The sequence below is a fragment of the Ictidomys tridecemlineatus genome, unplaced genomic scaffold (assembly GCF_052094955.1).
Source record: "Ictidomys tridecemlineatus isolate mIctTri1 unplaced genomic scaffold, mIctTri1.hap1 Scaffold_741, whole genome shotgun sequence".
Lineage (NCBI taxonomy): Eukaryota > Metazoa > Chordata > Mammalia > Rodentia > Sciuridae > Ictidomys > Ictidomys tridecemlineatus.
The window spans coordinates 217,402-229,806 of record NW_027525375.1 but is presented as its reverse complement, the minus strand read 5'-3'; the positions used below and the strand labels follow the sequence as shown (position 1 = coordinate 229,806).

Here is a 12,405-nt window from a genome sequence, read left to right as displayed (position 1 = left end):
CAACAACATATACCAAGCTCAAAAAGTAACGGATGCCAACCAAGAATCATGCCCAGCAAAGTTAAATTTGGATTAGAAATCAGATTTCAATTTGGATATGTTATTTTTATGACAAAATAAACACCTTCCATGATACACAAAAGTTAAAAGAATATACAACTAGAAATCCTGCACTACAGAACATCCTTGGTAAAATATTCCATAAGGAGAAAATGAACAATAAAAATTAGAAAAGGGAGGTATCACTCTAAAGGAAAAACCTATCAAAGAGAAACCAAATCAAAATAACTGGGAATACAAATCATGTCTCAATAATAACCCTGAAAGTTGATTTTCAAAACTCAGCAATCAAAAGACAGATTGAAGATTGGATTGTTTTAGAAAAGACCCAACATATGCTGCCTCAAAGAAACTCATCTCAACGGAAAAGACACATACAGAGACTGAAGGTGAAAAGTTGGAAAAAAAATATCACTCGGGCTGGGGCTGGGGCTCAGGGGTAGAACACTCGCCTAGCATGTGTGAGGCCCTGGGTTCGATCCTCAGCACCACATAAAAATAAATAAAATAAAGGTATTGTGTCCATCTACAAAAAATAAATATTAAAAAACATACCATTCACATGGACTGTGGAAGCAAGCAGGGGTTTCCATCCTTATGTCAAATAATGCAGACTTCAAGTGAAAGTTAATCAAACGAGATGAAGAAGGACATTACATACTGCTTAAGGGAACCATATACCAACAAGACAGAATAATTAGAAATATTTATGCTCTGAAAAATGGAGCATCTATGTTCAAATAAACTCTTCTCAAGTTCAAGTGCCAAGTAGACCAGAAGACAATAATTCTGGGTGACTTTAACACACCTCTTTTACCCCTGGATAGATTTTCCAAATAAAAGCCAAACAGAAATTATAGAACTCAATAATAAAATTAATAACTTAGATTTAACTGACATACATAGAATACTTTATCCTTCAACAAGTGAATACACTTTCTTCTCAGCAGCACATGAATCCTTCTCTAAAATAGACCATATACTATATCACAGGGCAACTCTTAGCAAATACCAAAAAGGTAGAGATACTACCATGCATTTTGTCAGATCATAATAGAATGAAATTAGAAAATAAATGATAGGGCTGGGGATGTGGCTCAAGCAGTAGTGTGCTCGCCTGGCATGCGTGCGGCCCGGGTTCAATACTCAGCACCACATACAAAGATGTTGTATCCACCAAATACTAAAAAATAAATATTAAAATTCTCTCTCTCTCTCACTCTGTCTCACTCTCTCTCACTCTCTCTTTTAAAAAAGAGAAAATAAATGATAAAAATAGAAGCTACTCCAACACATGGAGACTAAAAAATATGCTACTGAATGAACAATGGGTTTCAGAAGACACCAAATCGGAGATTAAAAAATTCTTAGAGGTAAATGAGAACACAGATACAACGTATCAAAATCTCTGTGACACTCTGAGGACAGTACTAACAGGAAAGTTCATTGCATGGAGTACATTCCTTAAAAGAAGAAAAAGTAAACAAACAAATGACCTAAATTACACCTCAAAGTCCTAGAAAAAAAAATAAATCAACACCAAAAGCAGTGAAGTACATAAAAATAATTAAAATCAGAGCTGAAATCAATGAAATTAAAACAAAGAAGCAATTTAACAATTGACAAAATGAAAAGTAGGTTCTTTGAAGAAGTATATTAGATATATAAACCCTTATCCATGCTACTGTATAAGAGAAAAAAAACTCAAATTACTAAAGAAAAAGGAAATATCACCATAAACACTACAGAAATACAGAAGATAATTAGAAATTAGTTAGAAAATTTGTACTCCAATAAAACAGAAAATATCAAAGATATCAAAAAATTTTTAGAATCATGTGATTTACTCAAACTGATTCAGGATGATATACACAAGGTAACCAGATCATTTATCAAGCAATGAAATAGAAGACACATTAAAAAAAATTAAAAAGCACACAAGCATGCACACACAAACACACGCACACAAATAAATAAACCAATCAACAAATGGGTCAAAGACCTGAACAGACACTTTTCTGAAGAGGATACACAATCAATCAACAAACATGAAAAACCGTTTATCTCTATCAATCAGAAATACAAACCAAAACTACTCTAAGATACCATCTCACTCCAGTAAAAATGGCAGCTATTATGAAGACAAACAACAATAATGGTTGGTGAGGATGTGGGGAAAAAGGCACACTCATACACTGCTGGTGGGACTGCAAATTGGTGCAGCCAATATGGAAAGCAGGATGGAGATTCCTTGGAAAGCTGGGAATGGAACCACCATTTGACCCTGCTATTCCTCTTCTTGGACTGTACCCAAAAGATCTAAACACAGCATACTACAGGGACACAGTCACATCAATGTTTATAGCAGCACAATTCACAATAGCTAAACTGTGGAGTCAACCTAGATGCCCTTCAGTGGATGCATGGATTAAAAAAAAATGAGGCATATATACACAATGGAATATTACTCAGCATTAAAATAGAACAAAATCATGGCATTTGCACATAAATGGATGGTAATGGAGAAGATAATGCTAAGTGGAGTTAGCCAATCCCCCCTCCCAGAAAAAAATGTCCAATGTGTTCTCTGATATAAGGAGGCTGAATCAGTAGGTACAAAGGGGGAGCATGGGAGGAATAGATAAATTCTAGATAGAGCAGAGGGGTGGGAGGGAAATGGAGGAGGCAGGGGATTAGCAAAGATGGTGGAATGTGATAGTTATCATTATACAAACTGCATGTATGAAGACTTGAATCATATACAAATACAAATAAAAAATTGTGATATGTGTGTTAAGAATTGTAATGCAAAAAACTTACATGTATAATGACATAAATTGATGTGACCATACTTTATACACAGAGATATGAAAAATCATGCTGTGTGTGTGTAATAAGGATTATAATGCATTCCACTGTTGTCATGTATTTTAAAAAATAAAAACTTTAAAAATATATAAAAATAAATAAATGAATAAATAAATAAATAAATGATGACCTAAAAAACATCTGAAAAAAGAAAGGAAGAAAGAAATTGTGAGACAGGATGCGTGTGGTGCTACACACCTGATATATCCAGTGATCTGGAGGCTGATGCAGGGGGATCACAATTGTTAAGCTAACCCCAGCAACGGAGTGAAACCCTGCCTAAATTAAAAAAAAATAGGCAGTAGTAATTTTTAAAAATTAAATTTAAAAAATTAAAATTTAAGTAAAAATGTAAAAACGGCTGAAGATATAGTTCAGTATTAGGGCACCCTGGTTCCAACCCCCAGTTTTACAAAAGGAGAAAGAACAACAAGAAAAAAGTTTTTCCCCCCAAGTTACAGAAAATAATATTTTAAATCTATAAATAATTGTATATATAAAAACAAAAATTCTATTCATCCAATGACTCCATAAAAGAGTACAAGGAGAAGTGACAGATAAGAAATCAATTGCCTCACCTTTAACCAAACACTTGTAAGAAAGGAGAACAGACTGTGAGAGAAATGCAGGCAAGAGCCATGAACAGCCCCTTCAAATAGCAGATATCTAAATGTTCCATCCTCACAAAGAAATCAACGTCTTTAGAAAGGAGGGACTGTACAACAAACTCACATTGTATGCACAAATTGAGACAGTGTTGAAAAACATGTGGGGTTATCATCAAGGGAAGATAGAGTCTGAGCCGCCCTCACTATTCATTTGTGGAAGCTGTTTTGCTAGGGAGCATCCAAGGCTCCCAGAAACAGACATCGAAACTACAGCACCTGTTCATATGGGGACACAGCATGCTCTTCCAGAGCGAAGACCTGGGGCCTGGTGAAAGAGGATGCTTATTTGGAAATAGATAAATAATAAACTATAGAAAATAACCATTTCTGCCAATCAGCCACATTTTGTTTGCCATTTGGCATACAGTTTGACAAATACTATGAAACACTGTGTCAGTTTTATTTAGATGTCATTTAAATGTTGCATTTCACACATACTCATACTTACAAAGTACATCTTCAGAATCTAAAAAAATAAAAATGTAGATGAGCACATAACAGACTGAATTATACACACTGGGAATAGATAGGACTCCTCATGATAAAGAGCATTGCTTCCCTCAGGTTCATCTAGGATGATTTCCATGTAATTGAAGAAGGGACCAAAGCAAACAGTTTGAAAATTCTCCTGGAAGGTTAAATTGATATGCAATTAGCCAAGAATTCTGAAGTATAAGAGCAAAAGCAGGAGCTATCAATACCAGGCACTAATGCAGAAAGGTTAATAAAATAGGTACTTGTCACTCTGTTTTTCTATATGCTTAACAAAACACTGTTGAAATCTTGTTCTTAGGATGTGTTGTCCCCAACTGTGAACTCTTTGCTAATCTTGTTCCCAGGATGTGCTGTCCCCAACTGCCAAACTGCAGGATGCACTCCCTCACTCGGTTGCAGGCAAACTGCCCACTCACCCTGACCCATCAATGAACTTCCCTCCCTGCCCTCTCCAAGAAAAGTATATAAGCTCTGCTCAAGTGGTTCTCAGGGCTCTATCTCTCTTTGCTATAGAGGGAGCCCCAGCATGCTGGTCTCCAAATAAACCCACCCTTCTGCTGTTGCATAAGAGAGTCTCTTGTGGTCTCTACTCCGACGTTTCGCCGTACCCTTACATTTGGTGCGTTGGCCGGGAACTGCGCATCGCCGGACAGGGAGACCTCAACAAGACTCCTTTAGGGGGGTAAGTATGGCGCCTTATCTCCTTCTTCTTCTCCTCCTTGTTTTTCCTTTGTGATTGTCTGGCTTCTGGTTTCTGGCTTCTGGTTTTTGGCTCAGAGAAGAGCGAAAGCTCTCAGAGCTTCTGGGGGGGACGGAGGTGCCCCCATCTGGGGGGGACGAAGGTGCCCCCATCTGGGAGGGACGGAGGTGCCCTCATCTGTCTTCTGGTTTTCTGGTTTTGGGTTGGCAGAGTGTGGTTGTCAGCGGAGAGCGTAAGTTCTCCCTGGCGGTAGTGGATAGACGTGTCCCTGAAGCCACAGACCACGTCTCCTCAAGGGACGCTTTGGGAGACTCTGGGGGGGACAGAGGTGCCCCCATCTGGGAGGGACGGAGGTGCCCTCATCTGTATTCTGCTGCCAACCCGTCTGGTTTTGCCGGCAACTATTCTTTCTCTCAGGTTGAATTCACTGTCTGTTTTTAATCTTTGCCTCTGGATTTGTGTTACACGTTTACTGTTCATTGTGTGTTCATTGTGTGTCCGTGTTGGTGTCACATTTGTCATTTGTATTGTCCCTGTCTTTGTTCAAGTAACTTTCATTATGGGACAGAGTCATTCCACGCCTCTGTCCCTGACCCTTGATCACTGGGCTGAAGTCCGCATAAGGGCTCAGAATCTTTCTTTTTCAGTAAAACGTCGGACCTGGCAGACTCTTTGTGCCTCAGAATGGCCTGCCTTTGGAATTGGATGGCCTCCAGAAGGATCTTTCTACTCCCCACTAATTCGAAAAATTAAAGATATTGTTTTTCAGCCGGGGCCACATAGCCATCCAGATCAACAGCCGTATATCTTAACTTGGCAGGACCTCTGTGAATCTCCTCCTCCGTGGGTGAAGCCTTTTCTTATCCCCGTTCCTAGTCCTCCTCCCACGATTCTATCTCTCAAACCCTCTGCTCCTTCTCCACCCTTTGTTCTCCCTGAGTCTCAAGATTTGACTCTGCTGGACTCTCCTCCCTTTCCTTATCCCCTGCCTTCATTCCCCAACCCCCAACACCCTCTAAGAGATTCCCCTGCTGCTGACTCAGCTTCTCCACCACAGGAGGTTAAGCCAGCTCAGTGCCCTAGAGATGACCCCCCCACGGCACCCATAGCCCCTCCTCCCCTGGAGGAAGCTGGCCCGGCTAAAGGAACTCGCCGGCAGCGAATGATTAAAAACCCTGAAGCCCCCGTGATACTTCCCCTCCGTCCTTATGGGCCAATGATAGAGGATGGCCATGGTGGAGAAATGCAAGCCTACCAGTATTGGCCTTTCTCCTCTTCAGATCTATATAATTGGAAAAATAACAATCCCCCTTTTTCCGAGGACCCCACCCGGCTCACAGGTCTGATTGAGTCATTGATGTTTTCACACCAGCCTACTTGGGATGACTGCCAACAACTCTTAGGCATTCTCTTCATGACAGAGGAACGAAAGAGAATCCTCCTGGAAGCAAGAAAAAATATCCTCGGACCAGATGGGCGACCGACACAACTTCCCAACATAATCGAAGCTGACTTCCCCTTGAACCGACCCAACTGGGACCCCAACACCATTGAAGGTAGGGAGCATCTGTCCACTTATCGCCGGGCTCTAATAGCGGGTCTCCGAGCAGCCGCTAGACGGTCAACTAATTTGGCCAAGGTAAGAGAAATTATTCAAGGGCCTAATGAATCTCCTTCTATGTTTCTGGAGAGAATTATGGAGGCATATAGGAAATATACTCCTTTTGATCCCCAGGCAGAGGATCAAAAGGCATCTGTCATGATGGCCTTTATTGGGCAAGCTGCCCTGGATATTAAAAAAAAGTTACAACGCTTAGATGGATTACAAGATATGACTTTGAGAGATTTAGTCAGAGAAGCTGAGAAGGTATACTATAAAAGAGAAACTGAGGAGGAGAAGGAACAAAGGAGGGAGAAAGAAAGGGAAGAAAGGGAGAAAGAAAGGGAGAAAGAAAGGGAGCAAAGGGAGGATGAAAGAAGCAAAAGACAGACTGAGGCATTGACTAAGGTCCTGGTCACAACAACAAATAGGCCAGAAGTTAAGAGACAGGGAGACAGAAAGAGATACCTGGGTCCACGCCAGAAGCCACATCTGGCCTCAGATCAATATGCCTACTGTAAAGAAAAAGGACACTGGGCCAAAGACTGCCCTAGAAAGAAACAGCCACGCCAGTCAGCCATTCTAACTCTGGAGGATGATTAGGAAAGTCGGGGCTCGGATCCCCTCCCCGAGCTCAGGGTAACTTTTGAAGTGGAGGAAACCCCAGTAAACTTTGAAGTGGACACAGGGGCAATATACTCAGCCCTCAAGGCCCCATTGGGCCCTCTATCAACTAAAAGGTCTTTAATTCAAGGGGCTAACGGCAGTAAATATCGGGCTTGGACAACTAAAAGGACCATGGACCTGGGAAAAGGAAAAATCCATCACTCCTTCCTAGTGATCCCAGAATGCCCAGCCCCATTAATGGGCAAAAATCTGCTCACCAAACTCCGGGCCAGAATAACTTTTAACCCTGAAGGCCCCCAAATGAAATTTCTAAATCCTTCAGTAAAAACTCCTATAGTCATGGCCTTAACTATGTCAGTAAAAGATGAACATCAACTCTTCACACCCCCCAAGACTGATCAAACAGGCAAGCTATCCCAGAAATGGATAACAGATTACCCAGATGCCTGGGCAGAAACTGCTGGGTTAGGCCTAGCTGTAAAACAAGCTCCAATAATGGTGGAGTTAAAAACCTCAGCCTCCCCAATTAATATTAAACAATATCCTCTGAGCAAAAAAGCTAAAGATGGGATAAGGCCCCATATTCAAAAATATCTGGCCTTGGGGGTCCTAAGGCCTTGCCAATCGGCCTGGAATACTCCCCTGCTACCAGTAAAAAAGCCAGGAACTGGGGACTATCACCCTGTTCAAGACCTAAGAGAGATCAACAACAGAGTGCAGGACATTCACCCCACAGTACCTAATCCGTACAATCTGCTTAGCACCCTGAACCCTGAGCGAAAATGGTATACTGTTCTGGACTTAAAAGATGCTTTCTTTTGCTTGCCTCGACATAAAGATAGTCAATTGCTGTTTGCTTTTGAGTGGGTAGACCCAGAAACCGGAACGTCCGGTCAACTAACTTGGACTAGACTCCCACAAGGGTTCAAAAACTCCCCCACTCTCTTTGATGAAGCCCTTCACAGAGATCTCAACAACTTCAGAACCATGCACCCCGAAGTCACCCTACTCCAATATGTGGATGACCTGCTACTGGCAGCAGACACCAGAGAAAACTGTGAGTCTGGGACCCAAGCACTACTATCCGAGCTTGCTCAACTCGGGTATAGAGCTTCTGTCAAAAAAGCCCAAATATGCCAGCAAGAAGTAATCTTCCTGGGCTATTCCCTTAGGGGCGGTAAACGATGGCTTACTGAGCCCAGAAAACAAACCGTTGTGCAGATACCACCCCCATCTAATAAGAGGCAACTCAGAGAGTTCCTCGGAACTGCTGGCTTTTGCAGGTTATGGATACCTGGGTTTACATCCTTAGCTGCTCCTTTATACCCGTTGTTAAAGGGAAATGCCCAATTCCAATGGAACCCTGAGCACCAACAAGCTTTTGATAACATTAAAAGGGCACTGCTATCTGCTCCGGCCTTAGCACTCCCGGATGTAAAAAAACCCTTTACTCTCTACATTGAGGAAAAAAAAAGGAATAACGCGAGGAGTGCTTACTCAAACTCTAGGACCTTGGAGAAGGCCTGTAGCCTACTTATCTAAAAAGCTGGACCCAGTGGCTAGTGGATGGCCCCATTGCCTAAAAGCTATAGCAGCAGCAGCCCTATTAATCAAAGATGCTGATAAGTTAACGCTGGGGCAGAAGCTAACCGTTATAGCCCCCCATGCCCTAGAGAGCATCATCCGCCAGCCACCAGACAGATGGTTATCAAACTCTAGAATAACACACTATCAGAGCCTGTTGCTTGACAAGGACAGAATAATACTGGGACCCCCCGCCCCGCTTAACCCAGCTACACTACTACCTGAGCAATCATCAGAACCTGTCACTCATGACTGTCAACATATACTGGCAGAAGAAACCAGTGTACGACGGGATTTAAAGGATCAGCCACTGCCCCACCCTGAGGTCATATGGTTCACTGACGGCAGCAGCTTTCTCCAGGACGGTAAGCAATAGGCTGGGGCAGCAATAGTTAGCAGAACTAAAGTCATCTGGTCCTCTAGCCTCCCGGAGGGAACATCGGCTCAAAAGGCAGAGCTAATCGCCCTCACGAAGGCATTAGAGCTTGCGGCAGGCAAAAAGGCCACCATATATACAGACAGCCGCTATGCCTTTGCTACTGCTCATATACACGGGGCTATCTACCAGCAAAGGGGACTATTAACCTCGACGGGAAAAAAATAAAAAATAAAGATGAAATCCTCCGCCTCCTCTCAGCAGTGCAAAGCCCTAAAGAACTAGCTATAGTGCATTGTCCAGGACACCAGAAAAGAAATGATCCCGTAGCGGTCGGGAACAGAAGGGCGGATGAAGAGGCTAAATTGGCAGCCCTAAACGGAATAACTATGTTAACACTTTCCACACGGGAAAAATATAAGTCAGGAGATTTAACTACATCAGAGCATCCCGACAACTTAACAAAGGACAGTGACACTGAACTCCTTGACTACACTGAACCCAGCTTACAATTTCAGAAAGCCCTACACTACGTTAAAAATGTACACCAACTCACTCACCTTGGTTCAAAGAAACTGCAGGCATTCCTAAAGGATCAGGAACAGAGTTTTCCACTAACTGGCTCACAGCGAAAGAAAATAGCTGAACAAGTAACAAAAGCCTGTCGGGCCTGTCAATTGGTTAATGCATACCCCTCCAAGCTTCCTGTAGGAAGACACCTTCGAGGGACCAGACCAGGACAATTTTGGGAAGTGGACTTTACTAAAATTAAGCCAGCAAGGTATGGACTTAAATATCTCCTAATCTTTGTAGATACATTTTCAGGATGGACTGAAGCCTTCCCCACAAAAAAAGAAACGGCACAAATGGTGGTCAAGAAGATCCTGAAAGATATTTTTCCAAGATACGGCCTGCCCAAGGTAATAGGGTCTGATAATGGACCAGCGTTCGTGGCCCAGGTAAGTCAGGGGTTAGCCAGGACCATGGGGATTAATTGGAAGTTACATTGCGCTTATAGACCCCAGAGCTCAGGACAGGTAGAAAGAATGAATAGAACCATTAAAGAGACCTTGACAAAATTAAGCTTGGAGACCGGCATAAAAGATTGGACTATGCTCCTGCCTTATGCACTGTTTCGTGTAAGAAATACTCCCTCTGTTTCTTTGTGTAACCTCACCCCCTATGAAATTCTCTATGGTGCCCCTCCTCCAGTAAGGGACCTGACCCCAACTCTAAGACCTAACGATTCCTTTCACACCCCCTTGCTTGACAGACTTAAAGCTCTTAAAAGAACCCAGCGATACCTATGGAAACAGCTGGCCACTGTCTACCAACCTGGGGACGAAGGGACTCCACACCGATATCAAGTGGGAGACTTCGTCTATGTAAGACGACATCAGGTGTCAACCCTAGAACCCCGCTGGAAAGGACCATACCAGGTGCTACTTATCACACCTACAGCGGTAAAAGTAGATGGAATCACTTCCTGGATCCATGCCTCTCATCTCAAGCCTGCGCCTTGTCCAGACTCTGGCTGGAAATTGAAAAAGACTGGTAACCCTCTCAAATTGCGTATTCACCATGTGGATAGGGCTATGGATTCTCCCCCTGACCACCAGCAGTCCTAACCCTCATCAGCCCATTCAGCAGCGATGGCTAATCATAAATCCTACTGGACAGGAAGTATGGTCTATCTCGCATACAGCCCCCTTAGGGACCTGGTGGCCATCTCTCCACCCAGATATTTGTCAGCTGGCTATAGGTCTTTCCTATTGGGACATCCCTGATGAAAAAGATCCCACTAAAATTCCATTAAATCCCCCCCGTACTATAGATAATAAAAACAAACATTATGGATGTAGGGACATACAAGCCAGATGTAGGTTGGCTAGCCTAGATTATTATGTATGCCCGGCGGACTATCGAAGCCACAAACAGTCACAGCTGTGTGGGGGAAAAGCCGACTTCTTCTGTAAGTCATGGGGATGTGAGCATATAGGGGCTGTCTGGTGGAACCCAAACTCTCCTGATAGTCTGATTCGGGTAGGAAGAAATAATACTAAGTTAAATCCCAAACAATGTCTCCCATTTAAACGGAGCCCCCAAGCGGGGACATCTGGACTAGTTGACCCTACTCCATGTGACACAAATAGCCTATGCAATCCCCTAAATATAACTTTCACCTCCAAAGGAAGAAACCAAAATATCTGGGCATGGCTTTCAGGAAAAACCTATGGAATGCGATTTTACACCACAAGATATGATTTTGGCCTGTGGTTCACTATCAGGTTAGAAAAAAAAGAAATTCCCTTGATTATAGGGCCCAATCCCCTCAAGCCAGTAATTAGGCCTCATAGACCATCCGAACCTAAACCTACTAGGGATCTTTCACTTTCCCATACTCCTCAAGTTTCACCTTTATTTACTCCTCCAATCCAGAGTGAAGTCAACCCCTTTCCCTGGAGGCTAATTGAAGGAGCCTTTGCGGTGCTGAATTTCACACAGCCAGACCTCACTCAGTCCTGCTGGCTCTGTCTCTCCTCTGCTCCTCCTTACTATGAAGGGATAGCAATTGATGGGACTTATGTAATAAAAGCGCAGAGTTCCTCCTGTAATTGGGGTGAAAATCCTAAACTAACCCTCCCAGAAGTAACTGGGGCAGGCTTATGTATAGGGTCTCCACCTAAAAGTAAACAACACTTATGTATCCAGACAAAAAATATTGACATCACACAGGGCTTCCTTACTCCTGATAATGGAACTTTGTGGGCCTGTGACACAGGGTTGACTCCTTACATTTCAGCCCAGATATTTAACAACTCTGTAAATTATTGTGTAATGGTGCAGATATTTCCCAGAGTGCTCTATCATGATGCAGATTCATTTGAAGATCAAATAGGGGGGCATACAACCCGGTTTCGCCGGGAACCTGTATCCCTCACTTTAGCCATCTTATTAGGAATGGGAATTGCTGCAGGGGTGGGCACAGGGACCACCGCCCTGGTCCATGGGACACAACAAATGACCCAATTAGAAACAGCAATGGACCAAAACTTAAAGATATTAGAAACCTCCATCACAGCTTTGCAGGAATCTTTAACCTCTCTCTCTGAAGTTGTTTTACAGAACAGGCGAGGGTTAGATCTCCTCTTCATGAGAGAAAAGGGCCTTTGTGCTGCATTGAGGGAAAAATGTTGTTTTTATGCTGACCATACTGGAGTTGTAAGAGAATCTATGAGTAAACTAAAAAAACACCTTAAAGAGCATCAGAGAGAGAAAGATGCCCAAAAAGGGTGATACGAGTCTTAGTTCACACAATCCCCCTGGTTAACTACACTTTTATCAGCCCTGGCCGGCCCTCTAATAATTCTTATATTGTTGCTAACTCTAGGACCCTGTTTGCTCAATCATGTAATTTCCTTTCTCC

At 42.8% G+C, this 12,405-nt stretch overlaps 1 protein-coding gene across 1 annotated transcript; it reads left to right on the top strand.

The window, feature by feature from the left end:
* Window positions 1–4,934: 4,934 nt before the first annotated feature.
* On the top strand, window positions 4,935–11,593 carry LOC144374548 (uncharacterized). The gene is given in 3 exon segments (XM_078037318.1): window positions 4,935–8,075; window positions 8,812–8,967; window positions 9,792–11,593. Coding segments are annotated over 3 exon segments (3,696 nt in total). The 5' UTR covers window positions 4,935–5,350; the 3' UTR covers window positions 10,607–11,593.
* The last annotated feature ends 812 nt before the right edge of the window (window positions 11,594–12,405 follow it).